The sequence below is a fragment of the Odocoileus virginianus genome, chromosome 27 (genome assembly GCF_023699985.2).
Source record: "Odocoileus virginianus isolate 20LAN1187 ecotype Illinois chromosome 27, Ovbor_1.2, whole genome shotgun sequence".
Lineage (NCBI taxonomy): Eukaryota > Metazoa > Chordata > Mammalia > Artiodactyla > Cervidae > Odocoileus > Odocoileus virginianus.
Genome location: NC_069700.1, coordinates 33137775 through 33157813, shown reverse-complemented (window position 1 = coordinate 33157813; position 20039 = coordinate 33137775). Strand labels below are relative to the sequence as shown.

The following is a 20039-nucleotide window of genomic DNA, read 5'->3' as shown; positions in this document are numbered from 1 at the left end:
CAGGGATGAAACCCAGGTCTCCTGCACTGCAGGCAGACTCTTTACCATCTAAGCCACCAGGGAATTACATGCTACCTTTTGTGTGTGAATATATATTGTTGTTCAGTCACTCAGTCATGTCCAACTCTTTGAGACCCTATGGACTGCAGCACACCAGGTTTTCCTGTCCACTATCTCCCAGAGTTTGCTCAAACTCATGTCCATTGAGTCAACAATGCCATCCAACTACCGCATCCTCTGTCATGCCCTCATGTCATCCTCTCCCTTCTCATGCCCTCAATCCTTCCCAAATCAGGGTCTTTTCCAATGAGTCATCTCTTCTCATCAGGTGGCCAAAGTATTAGAGCTTCAGCATCAAGTCTTTCCAATGAATATTCAGGGTTGATTTCCTTTAGGATTGACTGGTTTGATCTCTTTGCTGTCCAAGGGACTCAAGAATCTTTTCCAACACCACAGTTCAAAAAGCATCAGTTCTTCAGTGCTCAGCCTACTTTATGGTCCAACTCTCACATCTGTACATGACTCCTGGAAAAACCATAGCTTTGACTGTACGGACCTAGGTTTGTTATAGCTTTTCTTTCAGGCATGTATTTATTTCCAGGCAGGTATTTGTACAAAGAAACTCTGGAAGGGTATGTAACAAACTTATAACTATAATTCAGGAAAGCAAATAAGAGCAAGTGTTTTCATTGTAAATGTTCCTATATGGTTTTGATTTTTTAAACATATAAGTGACTATATACTCAAAAGAGTTAAAAAATAAAGAAGATATTTTAGGGAAGCCAAAACATAGGTGATGATAGGCATTGCCTGAGATGGACTTAAAAAGATGGGACCATTTCACTTTGGAAAGACAAAGACAACACTATGTATGATCAAACTACAAAATTATGAACTTGTATGAGCAGAAACAAGGGGAATCCCTCCTTCACAAAAGAAATGTGCACAGGTGTTTCATGCTCAATAAAATAACCATATTTATTTCATTTTTAATTATTAACCTTCTAAAATAACACTTTTCCTACAAAGAACTCAAAACAGAACTTAGAGTTTATAACAACAAACTTTCTTAACACTCGTCATGCTTCTCAGAGGGTGGAGGGAGGGAATATGAGGTAGACAGAACGGTAAAAAGAGGACGGGCACTACAGATCTGGACACAGGCAACGAGAATGAAGCCAACAGGTCACTGGAGGGCCTGCCACCCAGGGCGGGGGCCCAGGAGAACGCACCCATTTCTGTGACCCCTGGTTTGGGAATGAGGTTCAGAGGCACTCATGGGAGGCTCCCTCACAAGATTTCCTTATAAGGAGCACTGGGGCTATCCACAGCTCTGGTGTTTCCTAAGCAGTAAGGCCTCCTGAGTTCCTAAGTTCCTTGGGCTCCACCATGAGACCATCACAGACGTCTCATTGCTGGTTGGCCAGACAACAACAGACAAATGGCCAGTGGGTCCACAGTTCTTCAACAAACCAGACAAAAGCAACAATGGGTGAAACAGAGAGGAGGAGTAGAAGGGTCTTCTTTGCATCTGCCCCGGTGGGATTCATGTTTTCTCAGAAGGGAGAAGGAAAGCAGAGCCTGCTGTTTACATCCCTTCTACATCAAATGGTTGTTCCAGAGAAAGCGCAGCAGCATGTGAACTCCTCCAAAGAAAACGAAGACATAGTGAGCCAGGATATCTCCGCCTTCTTGCTGAAAGTTCTGTTTAAAAAGAGAGCAAGAGAGGGAGGGTGAGTTTTTTTTAAAAGGTGATAAAATAATCCAAAGTTAGAAATCCAGTATTAATATTAATTCAGTCAGTGCCACAAACTTGCTTCTCAGGCTGCTTTGTGAAGTGTCTGAGTGGAAGAATATCTTGGTTTGTTCATGATGTCCATACCATCGACACAACCCGGGGAAGTTTTCCTCTGGACATCTTTTCCCATTTTCACCATCAGCAAATTGGGCACTCTTTTCCAGGTTGATTAACCTCTTCCTCTGGCTTCCCAGAGCACTTTCTTAGTCCTCCCAAGGAACCAAGGGAGTCTGCTTTGGGGCTGGAAGAATGGACTTTAGATGGTGAAGAGGGGGTGAGTGTGAGCATGGTTGTAAGCAAAGACCTCAGCAGGTTTCTGGTGCATGCTCAGTCGCTTCAGTCGTGTCTGACTCTTGCAGCCCCATGGACTGTAGCCCACCAGCTCCTCTGTCCATGGGATTTTCCTGACAAGAATACTGGAGTGGGTTGCCATATCCCTTCCTCCAGGGGATCTTCCTGACCTAGGGATAAAACCTGTATCTCCTGCATTTCCTACATTGCAGGCAGATTCTTTACCACTGAGCCACCGGAGAAGCTCATAAGTAAATACTACTGTAACTGGAAACCATGAAAGGACTTGTTTTTCCCTTTTATAATTGATATCAATTTAAAAAATTGAGGAACTTTGACAGTGGTCCAGTGGTTTGTGATTAAGACTCTGTGCTTCCACTGCAGGGGGCACAGGTTCAATCCCTACTCAGGGAACTAAGATCCCACATGCCACAGCCAAAAAATTAAAATTAAAAATATTTTAATTAAAAAAAGAAAAATTGAATTTCCTTTTAGCAAAGCAGACAAGAAAATGTATAGAGCACTGAGTCAGATGCTCATATATTTAAATTCCAGTTTTGCCACTTAGTTGCTGAGTAACCTTGGATAGGTTATCTAATCTTGCTGAACCTCAAATGCTTCTCCTGATATACCGATTCCACTAATTCATAGGGTTATTTGGAAAATTAAATGAAACAAGAGTATCCCAGAGTACCTGAAAGAAAATGTTTAGTAAATGTTCATTTCCCACCTGTCTTTCTAACAAACTTAAGAAATTTCTTACACATTACTGTCAAGGTCCCAGAGAAAACAGATGACACTCTCAAATTAGGATGATAGGGTCGGATGAAGACACTTTACAAAAGTGGGAGAAGGCATAAGGGTGGCCTAACAACAGAGTTGTTGCCACTCCTAGGCCTATAGGGTCAGGGAGAGGGCAGTTTCTAGGACCCAGGATAGAGTCCTATGGAGAAAAATTTCAAAGGTGCATTTAAGATCCTAAAAGCATAGAAAAACTATTTTAAAACATACTTTACAGCTAGGAAAATTACATGCCCCAGATTAAAAAAAAAAAAAGGTCTTTGAACCAAAACCCCTCAAACCTAGATTGCAAAATAGGTTGAGAATCAAGGCCTATTTGAAAACACCAAACACTTGCTTAAGTGAAAAGAATAAGAAGTCATGCTATGTGATAGCTTGAGGACAATCAATTAAGCAGACAAAAATACAGTTTGGTGGTCTCCTTGCCAGGGAGTTCCAAGAGCAAGAATCAAAGTTTCTTTAAATACATCAAAAGCAGGAAGACATCTGGAGAATCAATGAGACCACTTGATTAAACAAAGTATAAAATGTGAATAAATGATTGTACATGAAAGAAATATACCATGCCAGATTCAAAATTTTGTTAAAGTTACTTGAGTTAAGCCTGGAAGCAGCAGAGTAAAGCCTTTTAGCATTTTAGAGTCAAACTAAGGAATTTTAAAAATTATTTTTAAAATATTCTGTGGTCTATTTGAAGTGCCCTAAATGACAATTTTGCAATACAAGAAAGATTACTTTAAAAGTCTAGGTCAAAGCCAGTTTTGTAAAACATTGCAAGAAAAGCTAGGGCAGGTATAAGTATAGACATAGATCAATGGAATAGAATTGAGAGTCCATAAATAAAGCCCCAATTTATAGTCAGTCGATTTTCGACAAGGGTGCCAAGGCAATTCAGTAGGAAAAGAGTACTCTTTTCAACAGATGTGCTGTGACAACTTAATACCCATATGCAAAAGAATGAAGATGAACTTATCAGTTCAGTTCAGTCACTCAGTTGTGTCTGACTCTTTGCGACCCCATGAACCGTAGCATGGCAGGCCTCCCTGTCCATCACTCAAGAGCATGATTGGAAGTGAAGGTCTAACATTCATGGTTAACATTCAAAGCTGAGGTCTTTGCTTTCGACCATGGTTGGAATAAAATGAACTTATAACTCATACCATATATAAAAATTAGCTCTGAATGAGTCAAAGACCTAAATTTAAGAGCCAAAATTCTAAAGCTCTTGGAAAAAAACATAGGCATAAATCTTCATGATTATTTCTTAGGTATGACCCAAAAGCACTAGCAACAAAGGAAAAATAGGTGAGTTGAAATTCATCAAAGTTAAAACTTTTGCACTTCAAAGAACACTGTCAAGATGAAAGACAACCTTCAGAATGGGAGAAAATATTTGCAAATAACATATCTGATAAGGGGCTTATATTCAGCATATATAAAGAACTGTGCTGCCGTGCTGTGCTAAGTCGCTTCAGTCATGTGCGCCTCTGTGACACTGTGGGCCATAGGCCTCCAGGCTCCTCTGTCCATGGGATTCTCTAGGCAAGAATACTGGAGTGGGTTGCCATGCCCTCCTCGAGGGGATCTTCCTGACCCAGGGATCAAACCCACATCTCTAATGTCTCCTGCATTGGCAAGCGGGTTCTTTACCACTAGTGCCATTTGGCAGGCCCATATAAAGAGCTCCTACAACTCAATAATTAAAATACAACCCAATTTTAAAATGGGCAAAAAATCTGAATAGACATTTCTCCAGAGATTTATATAAATAACCAATAAGCACGTGAAAAGATGCACATTAACTATCAGGGTAGTGCAAATTAAACTTACAATATGATTCTACTTCATACCCGCTAGGCTGGCTATAATCAAAAAGACAGTTAACTAATTTTGATAAGAATGTGGAAAAAGAGGATCCCTCATACCTTGCTGGTGGGCCACAATATAAAATAGTACAGCCACTTTGGAGAACAGTTTAGAAGTTTCTCAAAAAGATAAAGTTGTCATATGACTCAGCATTCCACTCCTATGTATGTACTCAAAAAAACTGAAAGCACTCATCTACACAAAAACTTCCACACACATGTCCATAGCATCATTATTTATAATAGTCAAAAAGTGGAAACAACCCAAACGTTCATCAACTGATGAATAAAGTGAAATATATACATACAATGGAATATTATTCATCAATAAAAGAAATGAAGCATTGATTGATGCTACAACATGGATGAACCTTGAAAAAAATATGTGTTAAGTGAGAAGGGGACGACAGAGGATGAGATGGTTGGATGGCATCACTGACTCGATGGACATGAGTTTGAGTAAGCTCTGGGAGTTGGTGATGGACAGGGAGGCCAGGTGTGCTGCAGTCCATGGGGTCACAAAGAGTCAGACATAACTGAGCAACTGAACTGAACTGAAGTGAAAGAAGTCAGACATAAAGATCACATATTAATCCCCTTATATGAAATTTCAGAATAGGTAAATCCATAGAGAGAGAACATAGATTGGTGGGGCTGGAAGGAAAAATGGGAGGAGATGAGAAAGGACTACTATTGGATTTGGAGTGTCTTACTGGGGTGATGAAACCGTTCTAAAATTGATTATAATGATGGCTGTACAACTCTATGAATAAACATAAAGCCACTTATTATACTGTTTAAATGGATGAATTGTATGACATGTGGACTTTCTTAATGTTATTTTTTAAAAAGGAAGAAAAGTGTTAATTTGTTAAGCTGCAGAGGTAAATTTAAGACATAAGTAAATTACAGCTTACAAGGTAAGGGGAAAAAATCATTACCAAAAAAAAAAAAAAAAAGAGGTAAGGGGAAGGAAGAAAAGGAAAATGGAAGAGGAGGTGACATGGAGAAATGACTTCCTGATTAGGTTGAGATAAATGTAGAAAATAGGTGCTTGTGATTTTTCCTACTCTGCTTTCTCCAGAGGAAAAATTAGAAGGAACCAGGAGTATTCAGAGTGCTAGCTGATAAAGAGGCAGAAAAGTTGAACTAAGGACTTGCCTGTAATTCTTAAAGCACAGTCATCAGTGAAAACTGCAGAAGAAACTGAAGCATTGGAGCAAGGTGGAGAGTACCATGAGTGCTCTGTAATAAATGATACACGGCCAAGAAGTGTTCAACTCAAATAAGGCCAAAAACAAATTAAGCTGTTGGCTTTGATAACATGTACTGATCATTTTCCGTGGAATTATCTCACTCAATGTTCAGAACAGTCTACTGGCTTCATTCTAAATATAAATCAGAACATGGCACTCTTCTACTCTCCCCCCACCCCCAGAAGCTTCTCTTATAAACACTTAGGGTAAAACCCAAACACCTTTTACCACCACTCCTAAGACAGAGGCCAGCCACTGGACCTCAACACCCACCCCGCTCAGCCATTCTGGCCTCCTTGCTGTGCCTTATGCCTGTTTCTATGCCAAGGGCTTGGCACTCCCAGTTCCCTCTGTCTGGAACACTTTCTCCCCAGGTATTCCCCTGGCTCACTTTCAGTCTCTGCTCAAATATCACCTCGTCAGAGAAGCCTTTCCTGACGGCCTGCTCAGAGTCATCTCCATCACTCATTATCCCCAGCAGTCTAGTCATCCACTTCACTGTTCGTCCCTCTCCTATGTTATGAGTCCGATGAGAGTAGGCTCATCTTCTGTCCTGCTCTCTGCCTGGAACTGAGTCTGGCATATAGGAAGCACTCAATAAGTATTTGTTTGAGTGAACTTGGTCTGTGAATACCTGGGACTGAGTCTGGTGCATAGTAGGTACTCAATAAATATTTGTATAAAATCAATCTATCAATATTTTGTGTGATTATTTCCTTCTTACTTTTAGTAACATTATTGTTGGAACCTTCTGTTCTTGTTTTGTCTCTGGGAATGTTTTACTTGAGGGGATAGCTGAGTACTGCCACATTTGAACCAGAGCATAGGAGGAGGCCTGGCACTCCCTGAGGTCAGCATGATGGCAGCAGCAGGGATAAACAAGAAATCGCCACAGGTACTTGTCCTGTGATGAATTTAAGGGCAAGAAGTTGGGCTCCAAGGGTCAGCCACCTGTCCTAGCACAGAGCCCCACATGGTTATTCTCTTTCTGCTGCCAGTTACAGGTTGTTCTGGAGGAAAACTAAGTTGGCCATGGATTTCATCGCGCCTAAAATTTGGGCTTCCCTGGTGACTCAGCTGGTAAAGAATCTTCCTGCAACGCAGGAGACCCAGATTTGATCCCTGGGTCAGGAAGATCCCTTCGAGAAGGGAACAGCTACCCACTCCAGCATTCTTACCTGGAGAATTCCATGGACAGAGGAACCTGGTGAGCTATACAGTCCATGGGATCACAAAGAGTCAGACATGACTGAGCAACTAACACTTTCACAGTATTTAAAACAGTAATCTTTATGTTTTCCCATATTACTTCTTATAACAATCAGGAGAAACAAAGAAATCAGGGAGAGCTGGGCTTAGAGCATAACCTGGGTTGGTTCAAGGAGGATAACCACAATCTAAGTCAAAGGTTCTCCTCCATGATGGAGCATTATGTTCACCTGGACTCATCTCTCAAGGTGGGGTCCAGCATCTGTAGTTCTTAAAACTCCACAGATGATTCTCACATGCATCCTAATATGAGAGTGTGAGGCAAAGTTTCTCACATTTACAACTCAGAACCCCAAGGGTGTGTGCAAAATGGTAAATTCTGATGCCAGAGCTATGGGCTGGGGTTCAAGATTTTGCACATCTGGTCAGCTGCCAAATAATGCTGATGCTACTGGTCTGCGGACCAGTTTTTGCGAGGCAAATGTGAAATCAAATACTGGCATTGGCTCGGTTTCTCAATTTTCAGATCTAATGCTTGGTAACCTGGACATTATTAATCCATATGTTCTGCTAATTCCTGGGCATTCCAGCTATTTGGCAGCCATTGTTCTGTTTGCTCTTTCCTGCTAGGCCCTTGCTGGAGAAATTTAAGTCTCACCTCTCGCACCATTCTCTGCTCAATGCTGTCCCCAGTGTTTCTCAGCTGCACGGCCAACTTCTGAATTATTTCCTCCTGGTGATGGCTCTGGCCAATACTATCCTCCTTGGGCTGAGAAGGTGGATTGTGATCTACATTGATAGAAAAGGGTTCAAAGAGATAACTGCATTAACTATCACTCACCACTAGTCACTTAAAACTGTCTTAGACAACGAGAGGAATGAAATACCATCATCATAGTGATTATTGAAAGCAAAGTCTTGCACTGGAAAAAATAGCTCTGTCCAGTAGAAATATAATTGAAGCATATATAAATGTTAAGTTTTCTAGTGGTAAAATCAGGTAAAAAATAATTTTAGTAATGTATTTTACTTAAGACAGTATATTCAAAGTATTGTGACATATAATCAATATAAAATTATTAGTGATATGTTTTGCACTTTTTAATTTAAGCAAATCCAGTATTTATTTTATACTTACAACACATCTCAATCCAGATATTAACTAATTTCATTGGAAATCCTTGTATTTTATTTCATGAAGTGTTGATTTGTATTTAGATTTCATGAAGTTTACAATTAAAAAGTAAATTCATATATCCAAGTTGTTCCACACATACCTAAAACTTTTCCAACAACTAAATCAAGTATCAGGTTTTTTTAACTTAATTAAAATTAAGTAAAACTTAAAATCAGTTCCTCAATTGCACTGACCACATTTCAAGTGCTCTATTATATTCCAATACTGAATTTTTAATATCCAAAAGGAAAAATCATCTCACTTTATGCCAAAAATTGTGTGGACATATACATATCCACATAGAATTCTGAAAATAAAACTGTCATCTAAATGACCTCCTGGGAAATTTGTAAACATCTCATCATTAATCTTTTCAAAAGAATAATTCCTTCATAAAGCAAATAACAAGCCTCATGTGTATTGGGACTTTAAAAATGTTCTATCAACAAACAAAAGGTTCTTTCAGTTGCACTTAAGAAAGCTTTTAAGCAAATATGACTTGAAGGTTTTGTAAGTGCTTTTCCACTGCCAGCTATAATGTGAATATTTTATTGTCTCAGATGGTGGTCATCTTTTTATAATCTTGATTTTATTCAATAAAAAATAGAGATAGGGCTTTCTGGTTTAAGACTGAGCACAAGCATTGACCTTTCTGTTTCTCCTAGTCCCTCCCAAGACCCCACCAAAATGAAAGTATAAAAAAGAGTAAAACTGCAACAAGTGCAAAGAATGGGAAGCAGACTCAACAGCAGATGAGAGATCTATACGTGTTTCTAGAGGGCAGAAAGAAGACAAGATACAGACAAGTGAGCCAGAAAGAGAAAGTGCCAAGAACCCATGATAGGAAGTCCCTTCACTCACCAGGACCCGGAACCTGGGAAAGAGAAACATGCCATTGACTAGAATTCTGGTGAGGATCTACTGTACCACTTGGTACCCTTGACAGCTCCAGCCCACTGCACTCATCAGATTTCAGGTAAAAAAATCCAGACTATGCTTCTCTAACAGGAGAGCAAACCTTGTGGAGAGAGCTAAAACTTCTTTATGAATGTTGGTGCCTCAGGTCAAAGGTCTCCTTGTTCTAGCATTTGAGGGATCTGGGGCCAGAAAGTCAGCTTCCCTAACTCATCGCCCTAAAACTCCCCCAGTTCAGACACCCTTGATGAGTCTCCATTCAGTGAGGAGCCCTGGGAAGCAGTGAGGCATAGTGGTAAGATTCTGAAGCCAAATCATTTGGGTTCACATGTAAAATCTATAGATAAAACTATGTAACCTGGGAAAGTTATTTAATCTCTATGCCTTCGTTTCTTCAACTGGAAGATGGGAATGGTAATATGTTATCAATTCTAAGATTTTATAATTCCTCTAAAAGAGAATGTGTTTTATAGTCTATGACAGAGCCTGGTGGACTGCCATCTATGGGGTCGCACAGAGTCAGACACGACTGAAGTGATTTAGCAGCAGCAGCATGTCATATTCCAACAGCATTGTTTATTTTCTTAGTAGGAAACAAAATTATAGTACATTTTACAATTGATGGAATATTAAACTTAGTGAGCAGAGAAGGAAATGGCAACCCACTCCAGCATTCTTGCCTGGGGAATTCCATGGACAGAGGAGCCTGGTGGGATACGGTCCATGGGGTCGCAGAATCCGACACAACTGAGCGCACACAGCACAAACTTAATGAGATACCATAGTAACTACCTTGTAGAGGGGTTGCTGAAATGATTAAGTGAGTTAATACATTTAACCTGTGCAGGACCACACCTGGAACATGGATAAATGCCATATGAGTGAGTGAGTGAAAGTCGCTCAGTCGTGTCTGACACAGACCCCATGGACTGTAGCCCACCAGGCTCCTCTGTCCATGGAATTCTCCAGGCCAGAATACTGGAGTGGGTAGCCTTTCCCTTCTCCAGGGGGGATCTTCCCAACCCAGAGATTGAACCCAGGTCTTCTGCATTGCAGGCGGATTCTTTACCAGCTGAGCCACCAGGGACGCCCAAGAATACTGGAGTGGGGAGCCTATCCCTTCTCCAGGGAATCTTCCCGACCCAGGAATAGAACAGGGGTCTCCTGCATTGCAGGCGGATTCTTTACCAATTGAGCTATCAGGGAAGCCCAAATACTATATACATGTTAGCTACTGCCACCAACTGGGAAAACAGTCCTCACATAACAGCAGAAAAAACCCACACGAGTTAACTGGTCGTATTTTTTTTTTTAATAATAGATCACCAGGCAACTGAGAAGAACCATAGAATGAAAGAGAAATACCAGATAAACAAACAAAATAGTGATCCTGAAGAAAACAGATGTAATTCAGGAGACAGAAGAGAATGTTTACAAGTTCTAATGTATATGTTTAGAGTGATTTAAGAAAATATTACATTTAGTGACTTCCCTGGTGATCCAGTGGTTAGGACTTCACCTTCCCCAGGGGTTGTGGGTTTGATCCCTGCTCAGGGAGCTAGGATCCCACAGGCCTGTGGCCAAAAAACCAAAACATAAAAACAGAAGCAATATTGTAACAAATTCAATAAAGACTTTAAAAAAAATGGTTTACATCAAAAAAAAGTCTTTATTAAGAAAGACAATATTACATTTAGGAAACAAAAGAAAATGCTATGGAAAAAGACTAAACCTACAACAAAATCTTTCAGTTTTTAAAAATATGATTGCTAAAATTAAAAATACAATTGATTGTCTGAGAAAAGAAAATCACTCAGAAAAAAAAATCAGAATTTTTAAATAGGCGAGATAAAATAGGTGATATGCAGAACCAATCTGGAAAGACCAGGATGTGATTAGTAACAGTCACAGAAAGAAATAGAGGAGGAAAATTGTTAAATAGCCTAAGACAGCTTCCCAGCTCAAACTCCAGATTAGAACATCTCACCAAGAAAAAAGAAAGCCCCACCAAATTCTCAGGACAACAAAAGGGGAAATAAAATCCTCACCTCTGGACCATACTGACATTTCAAAAGATGTTATTTTGGCTAAATATGCTAAAGATCTCCAAAGAGAAACATGGGTTAGTTTGATGACGGACTTCCCATCAGTAATGGATTTTAGAATATGGTAGAACAATTAAAACCCTCAAGAATTTTTTTTTTTTTTTTGGTCATGCCATGTGCTTTCCAAGATCTTAATTCCCCGACCAGAGAGGTTGAACCCTGGCCCTTGACAGTGAAAGCATCAAGTCCTAACCACAACCACCAGGGAATTCCCACCCTCGAGGATTTTATAAAAAATTCTTTTCAACCTAGAAGTCTCTGCCTACCTAATTCTCGATAATTTGTGAAGGGTGAATAAAGACATTTGCAGACGTGCAAGGACTCAGGAAGTTGTTCTCCCATAAATAATTTCTTAGGAGAGGTTTTCCAGTGAAACAGAGTATGACTAAACCCAGGGGGAAAAAAGCAAAATCAGCAAAAGGTGAATCCGACGCTGGGAAGGAAAGTCCCAGAATGACAGGCCTGATAGTGATGAGATTGGAACAAGAGAACAGCTCTAGAAGGGAAGTCCCCAAGGAAAGGGAGATTTGATCAAAGACATAGCATGACTGAAAATTTGTGAAACTTGAAGATATCATAACTACAGCTCTAAAAGGGAAGTCCCTGAAAGGGAGATTTGATTGAAGACATAGCACGATTGAATATTTGGGAAACTTGAAGATATCATAACTACAAATCATGTGAGCAGCAGAGGAGAGGCAGTGAGAAAGTCCAGAAAACAAAGGTAATACAGAAAGTTTATGGCGCTAATGAGAAGCCAGTTAAGATGTGGCTTAAGTTTAAACGGGCTTCCCTGATAGCTCAGTTGGTAAAGAATCTGCCTGCCATGCAGGAGACTCCAGTTCAATTTAAGAATTGGGAAGATCTGCTGGAGAAGGAATAGAGTCGCAAAGAGTCGGACTTGACTGAGCGACTGTCACTTCCATGACTCACTACTTGTAGATGTGGATTATGTAAACTGTCAACAATCCATCATTTAATGTACAGCATACTGTCTCAAAAATGTACATAACTGTGCTTTGACCTTTAATGGACAGAACAGTTCTCAGAGTTTTCTGAGAGGCTATTCCAGGGTTATAATCTTCAATTTGGCTCGAAAAAAAATTTCCATTTCTTTCTTAGATCAACTGATCAACTTTTTTTTGTGGGCACTCAGCCTGATTTAAGCAGTCACAGCTTTAATCCCCTATTTTATTACTTGGAGATGATTATTCTCAGGGAAAATCACTTCAGTACCTACAGACTTTATTGGTGGTAGTGACCACTCCTGAACCCCAGAGCCTTAAGAGAATGTGAAGAGTATTTGCATAACCTTTTACCTTTGTAACATAACAAGTGGAGAGAAGAAAGGGCAACTGAGTGGGGAGACCTTCCAAATGAGTATCATCAACCTCAGAATGGATTTAGGACCAGCCCTACCTGTGCCAATCAAAAGCATGATGATTTGCAACTATCATTTTAACTGACTGTCACCTGGGAAGTACAAAATCTAGCATCTGCAGTATGAAGACAGAATACAAGCTGGGTAAGTTTCAGTAATGGACACTGGGAGAAATGGAACTATAAGAACGCTAACAAGCCTTGGGTATTCCAGCTGGGTAGACAAAGGGGCAGAGAAGGAAGGACCTAGAGATAAGACACAACAGAAGATTGTGCTCAAAGCAAGAAGTGTGTTTTGTGTTCTGGAACTCAGCATAACAACTATTTATATTTCGTGCATGTCTGAACAATTACTGGTGAAACACTTGCGGTGTGGCAAATGCGTGTGTGCTCAGTCATGTCCAACTCTTTTTGACCCCATGGACTGTAACCTGCCAGGCTCCTCTGTCCACGGGATTTTCCAGGTGTGGATACTGGAGTGGGTTGCCATTTTCTCCTCCAGGGAATCTTCCCGACCCAGGGATCAAACCCACGCCTCTTAAGTCTCCTGCATTGGCAGGTGTGTTCTTTACCACTAGTGCCATCTGGGAAGCCCAAAATAACAGAGATGATACTGCATATTAGATGTGTGTATCAGCATACTTACCTATTGGATACACATTGTCTGTCAGTAATTATGGGTTACCGTTACTCCCTAAGAACTTGGAATTAAAAGAAAAAAGTGTTTTTTGAGAACTCAGAGGCAAGATCAGTGTCTTTAGTGGAAATGGGTGAGATGAGCAGTCATCAGAAGGGGAGAGGCTACTAGCTCTCCCTTGCACAAGCCATTCCCTCTGCCTGCAACTTGCACCGTCCTTAACCCCCTCAGGTCTCAGTCCAGGGTTACAGCTCCAGGGAAGCCTTCTCTAACCTCCCTCCTAGGTCAAAGCCCCATTATAGCATCTGGACCTCTTAGCACCCTATCACATTACATTTAACATTGGTATATGTGATTGACTGCTGTCTGTCTTCTTTACCTGACCACCTGTGCCAGGGAGGAAGGGGCTGTTACAGTTTTTGTTCACCATTGTCACCCGAGTATGTAATGCAGTGCCTAAAATATAGTTGGCCCTAGTATTTTTTTTTTAATGAATAAAAAAAGTAAAAAAACAAACAAACAAAAAAAGTCAATGTGTCCATCTAGAGGAAGAAAGAGAGAGATGGTGAGCCTTAGGAACACCAAAAAAAAAAAAGGCAAAAAGCATCCAAGGGACTTTCCTGGTGGTCCAGCGGTTAAGAATCTGTCTGCCAGTGCAGGGGTCAAGGGTTGATCCCTGGTCTGGGAACTAAGATCCCACATGCCATGGAGCAACTAAGCCCATGCACCACAACTATGGAGTCCTTGTGCCCTGGAGCCCATGCTTGGCAACAGGAAGTAGCCCCTGCGACCGGAAGCCCATGCACCACAACTAGAGAGATAATAAAATATACACACACACACACACACACACACACATATATATATAAAACGAACATCTAAGTGTTGCCAGGGCCAGGGGGCCCTGGAAGGGGTCCCCCTTCCTGCAACACAAGCACTCTCAAAAGCAGAAAGAAGCTGAAAACTGGACCCTCTTCTGACTTCTACAATTAATATATCCCATTTACACTACTTATATATCTATGAGTGTCTCTGTGTTAGTTGCTCAGTTGTGTCCGACTCTTTGTGATCCCATGGATTTAGATCACCAAGCTCTTCTGTCCATGGTATTCTCCAGGCAAGAATACTGAAGTGGGTTGCCATTCCCTTCTCGGGAGAATCTTCCTGACCCAGGAGTTGAACCTGGGTCTCTTTCATTGCTGACAGATTCTTTTTCATCCACACCCCACACCTTGTGATATCTCCATTCTCCGATCAGGGATTGAACCTGGGCTTCTTGCAATGGGAAGTACAGAGTCCTGTTGGACTTCCAGGAAATTTTTCTATGTGTGTGTATATAATTCTGCCCTTTCCTATCAATAAAGAAGGAAATGGCAACCCACTCCAGCATTCTTGCCTGGAAAATCCCATGAACAGAGGAGCCTAGCGAGCTGTAGTCCACGGGTCACAAAGAGTTGGACATGACTGAATGCACACACTTTTCCTATCAATACTTATTACATTTTTAGAGGTGGGCAGGGCCTCTTTCCACTTTTAATCATTTTTGTTTTCCCAAGAGTGTCTAGTTTATCTTAAACGACATATCAGGACGGTTGCTCCAGACTTCTCCAAATCCTACCCACCTCCTCAACTTTTCTAAATGTCTTAGTTCTACATGGGCTTCCTAGGTGGTGCTAGTGATAAAGAATCCTCCTGACAATGCAAGAGACCCAAGAGATGCAGGTTCAATCCTTGGGCTGGGAAGATCCCCTAGAGGAGGAAATAGCAACCTATTCCAGTATTACTGCCTGGAAAAATCCCATGGACAGAGGAGCATGGTGGGCTATAGTCAGGGTCGCAAAGAGTTGAACACGACTAAGCACAGGTGTATTCGTGTGCACACACACATTCTCCATGCAAATACTATGGGTTCCTCCCCCCGCCCCAGCACCAAACAGATATGTTCATATGGCTAGTGTTCAGTTCAGTTTCTCAGTCGTGTCCAACTCTTTGTGACCCCACGGACTGTGGCATGGCCAGGCTTCCCTGTCCATCACCAACTCCCAGAGCTTGCTCAAACTCATGTCCATTGAGTCGGTGATGCCATCCAACCATCACATTCTCTGTTGTCCCCTTCTCCCACCTTCAATCTTTCCCAGCATCAGGGTCTTTTCCAATGAATCAGTTCTTCACATCAGGTGGCCAAAGTATTGGAGCTTCAGCTTCAGTCCTTCCAGTGAATATTCAGGACTGATTTCCTTTAGGATTGACTGGTTTGATCTCCTTGCAATCCAAGGGACTCTCAAGAGTCTTCTCCAACAGCAACAGTTCAAAAGCATCAAATCTTCAGTGCTCAGCTTTCTTTATAGTCCAACTCTCACATCCATACATGACTATTGGCAAACAGTAGCTTTGACTAGACAGACCTTTGTCAGCAAAATAATGTTTCTTCTTTTTGATATGCTATCTAGGTTGGTCATAGCTTTTCTTCCAAGGAGCAAGCATCTTTTACTTTCATGGCTACAGTCACCATCTGCAGTGATTTTGGAGCCCAAGAAAATAGTCTGTCACTGTTTCCATTGTTTCCCTATTTGCCATGAAGTAATGGGGCCAGATGCCATGATCTCAGTTTTTTGAATGTTGAGTTTTAAGCCAGCTTTTTCACTCTCCTCTTTCACTTTCATCAAGAGGCTCTTTAGTTCTTCATAATGGCTAGTGTAGATGCCCCCAAAGTAACAGAGATAAGTGTGGGCTTCAACCAGTCACTTTCCAGCCAACAATGGCTTGTGATTTTCATTTTCAGTCTGTGTTACAGCCTGGGACAAAAGCACTAAGAGAAGAAAGGGATCTTCTCAATCAGCTTCTTCATTGAGAGTTCCCTGTATCTAACTTTGGCTTCCCTGGTGGCTCAGAGGTTAAAGTGCCTGCCCGCAATGCGGGAGACCTGGTTTCGATCCCTGGGTCCGGAAGATTCCCTGGAGAAGAAAATGGCACCCCACTCCAGTATTCTTGCCGGGAGAATCCCATGGACAGAGGAGCCTGGTGGGCTACAGTCTATGGGGTCGCAAAGAGTCGGACACGTGTCTAACCTGTCTAATCTATCTCTGAAATCCGTCCATCCATCCAATCAGGATCCCAGCAGGAGAGCTTCCCAGGGTCCTCCACGCCACCTCCCACATCTGGATGACCTGCGCGCTCAGCTGTTCTCCTCAGACGCGCTGCCCAGAACCCAGTCGGCGGCCAGAAAACCCTTAGGGCGGGGCTGGCAGTAGAGGTCACGTGAGCGGCTGTGACCAATGGGAAGTGCACACGGCGCACAGCGCCCAGAGGCGGTGTCTGGCGCTGGGGTGTGGCGCTCCTTGTTCGCTACCTGCTTCAAACCCGATTGAGAGGGAGGGAGGCCAGGTATTGGGAGTACACACCCCTCCAGTGACCCTGGCTTTAGCCTTCTCAACGTCATAATAACTCAGTGTCCCTCACACTGCCCCCTTCATTCTGCTCATCCCCATTCCTTCAGCGATAAAAGGAGAGAAACGCGCTGTTTCTTGCTCAGTCTGTGAGGGAAGGAAATGGGAGTGGGGGTGGGGCGCGGCTTGTGGCGTCTACCGCCTCTGACTGAGCGGTAGCTGGCGGCCGTTGCAGGCAGTGTTGGCGCACCAGACAAAAATGCCAGACACAAATAAGATTTTACATACGTAATAAAACGAGAACTCTATGGAAGGAAAAAATATGCAGATTAGGCTGTTGGCTGTCACTCTAACTCAAACGTAGTAGCATTAGTAATTATTCACCCTGCTTCTGCTTTTTTTGAGGTGAAACTAATTAGGAAAACTTTTGGGGTAAATGTGGCAACCGCCCACAGTGCACCTCAGTTTCATAAGGATCGGCGAGGATTACGTGATATAGTGAGTGTGAAAACATTGGAAAAGGTTTGCAGTAAAATACAAGTTCTAGAATAGTGCACAACTTAGTGAATATACTAAAAGCTACTGAATTGTGGCTCAGACAGTAAAGCGTCTGCCAACAATGCAGGAGACCCGGGTTTGATCCCTGGGTCGGGAAGATTCCCTGGAGAAGGAAATGGCAACCCACTCCAGTACTCTTGCCTGGAAAATCCCATGGACGGAGAATTCTGGTAGTCCATGGGGTCGCAGAGTCGGACACGACTGAGCGACTTCACTTTCTTTCTTTCACTGAATTGTGTGTTTTAAAAGTTTGAACTTTATGGTACGAATTACATCTCAACTTAGAAAAACGAAATATATGTTCTATAAGGTAATCATAGGTGACACAGTCTCAGGTTTGGAGATATCATTGTTGACACCTGTCCAGATGAAAATTCAAAATTTTGGTCAATTGAGTTCTTTTTAGAAAATGGATACCATATTTGATGTGGTGGCCAGAGTCTCATCAGGATGCTTGAAATTTCCACTTTCTTAGTGGCATGTAATTCTTTTAAAGTGGAAAATAGTTTGAGATTAAATCCTTTCAGGTGTCTAGCATGTTTTTAATCTAAAAGTCTAAAACCACATGCATTTAACTCTAACATTCTTTAATGCTTTTCAAAACACAGCACTTTAATTTTGCAACATTTTGGGACATTTAGGAATCATACATTTTTGAAAAACAAAATTTCAAGCTCATCTTTCCCTCATATTCTTTCCTATATTGACAATATCAAGAAGGAATCGACACTGAATTTTCCTTACCTTAACAATGCAGACATTTTCAGGTCAAATTTAAAGGTATATTTTTATTAAAAGATGAATTTGATCTGTTTTAGTGAATTTGGGGTCATCTTAATTAGTTGTCACATCAGTGATTCAGGGCTAATAGCAAGTAGGAGACTTATACCATGAAGCAAAGTCAGTTTTAGATTTTTACTATGTAAGAACTTCGATGAATAGATTTACACTACTTCTTAATATTTAAATACTCCAGTGCCCAATTTTATATCTTCAATACCAGGAAAAATACAAGCTAAATAGAATATTTAACTTAGTTTAATACAAATAATATCTTACCTGGGTTCCTTGACATGGCTGAAACTGGCTGGGAGCTGACAAGTTGGGTCATGTAAACATTCTGAAAACTGTATTTCACCCACAGTGATTTGCAACAATTTGTTACATTGGGAGAGGGATTCAGAAGTTCTTTAGGTTCATAAACAATGGCATCATGTTTTTTCTTCTTCATGTTTCTTTCCTGTTAAAAATATTTTCAGAGGATTTCTCCCATTTCTCAGTATATATTTGGTATGATAAATGAATACTGATATTTTAACACAAACAGCCTTTATTCCATATATAAAAAGGTTTCGCATTTGGGTGGAAGATGGAACAGGGTGATCTGTAAGTTCTTTTTCAACTGAAGTAAACATCTATGTTGTTTGGTCTTTAGATCTGATACATCACCCTGTATCCTCATCTCCCAGCAGTTTCTCTTCATCTTAATAGTTACATTCCATCCAGGGAACAGTCTTAAATTAGTACACAGAGAAGAGAGACAAATTATTAATAGTATAGCCAAAAGAAAAATAGATTTAAAAAACCTAGACAGGTGGGGAAGACTGGAGATGGAATATATTCTTCATCCTACTTCAGGGTGTGTGTGTGTGTGTGTGTGTGTGTGTGTGTGTATTTCCTCCCCAGAATGGCTCTTGTATTCCACTCCATATACACACAGTCCATCTCTGCAGATGCCAATGAAGGCTATTCTGTGCACACTCCTCCCTTTTCTTCTAATATTAAAGCACCAATCGGAGAAGGCAATGGCACCCCACTCCAGTACTCTTGCCTGGAGAATCCCAGGGATGGGGGAGCGGTGGGCTGCCGTCTATGGGGTCGCACAGAGTCGGACACGACTGATGTGACTTAGCAGCGGCGGCAGCAGCAGCAGCAGCAGCAGTAAAGCACCAACCCAGCAAGTTGAAGAACTGATGATTTTCATTGTCTATCAGTGTACTTACTTATCTTATTTTAAAGGGTTGGCCACAGAGTTTCACTTGCTATTTTACCTGCTAAATCTAAGCAGTTAACAGAAAATAAAAGAATGACTGAGAGGTCAAACCATAAAAAACAACTAAAGGTAGCAGAGGAGGCCTTCTGAAGCACTGGGTCAGTACTGTCCAATAAAAATATGTGAAACACATATGTAACATTAAGTGAAAGGGAATAGGTAAAATGAATTTTATTTTATTTTATTTTTTAGGTGTATCTATTTTTTTTTAATTGAAAACCAAGTGAAATTAGCTGATTTGCTTTAAGGAATATGCTATTTTAATTACTGTACATTTAGCTATTATCAATATTTGCTATGCCTATAATTTATTAATTAGTAAAACACATTTAAAAATCATCAAAATCCATTTCCTAATATTAGTTTAAAATGGGATAACTATGTCTTACTGGAAATCTTTTTTTTTTAAATGAGTTTATTTTTTTTTCCCAATTATTATTAGTTGGAGGCTAATTACTTTACAATATTGTAGTGGTTTTTGCCATACATTGACATGAATCAGCCATGGATTTACATGTATTCCCCATCCTGAATAAAATGAATTTTAATATGTTTTATTTAACCAAATGTATCCCTAAGTAAATTTCAGTGTTATCATTTCCACAGTT

General features: G+C 40.9%; 1 protein-coding gene and 1 long non-coding RNA gene across 2 annotated transcripts in view; one reads left to right on the top strand and one right to left on the bottom strand.

Annotated features, from left to right (window-relative positions):
- LOC139031451 (uncharacterized) overlaps positions 1-10282 on the top strand; it is a 50566-nt gene extending 40284 nt beyond the window's left edge. The window contains exons 2-3 of the long non-coding RNA XR_011483943.1: positions 7010-7218; positions 9063-10282. This is a non-coding gene — a long non-coding RNA (uncharacterized lncRNA). The remainder of the gene's footprint in view (positions 1-7009; positions 7219-9062) is intronic.
- On the bottom strand, positions 953-18626 carry PXT1 (peroxisomal testis enriched protein 1). The gene is made up of 3 exons (XM_020875805.2): positions 18438-18626; positions 7879-8009; positions 953-1704 (listed from the first exon to the last, which is right to left on the bottom strand). The coding sequence occupies exons 1-3, from the start codon at positions 18607-18609 to the stop codon at positions 1600-1602; spliced, it is 408 nt and encodes a 135-aa protein (XP_020731464.1). The 5' UTR covers positions 18610-18626; the 3' UTR covers positions 953-1599.
- Between the last annotated feature and the right edge of the window lie 1413 nt (positions 18627-20039).

Bases quoted from the DNA above. Each gene is read 5' to 3' on its own strand.
- PXT1 (XM_020875805.2), bottom strand. From the start codon at position 18,609: ATGAAGAAGAAAAAACATGATGCCATTGTTTATGAACCTAAAGAACTT. The intron at 8,010-18,437 runs GTAAGATATTAT...CTATCAATGTAG, and splicing joins AGCCATGTCAAGGAACCCAG to ATCACAATCCACCTTCTCAG. The intron at 1,705-7,878 runs GTGAGACTTAAA...CTTTTTAAACAG, and splicing joins AGCAGAGAATGGTGCGAGAG to AACTTTCAGCAAGAAGGCGG.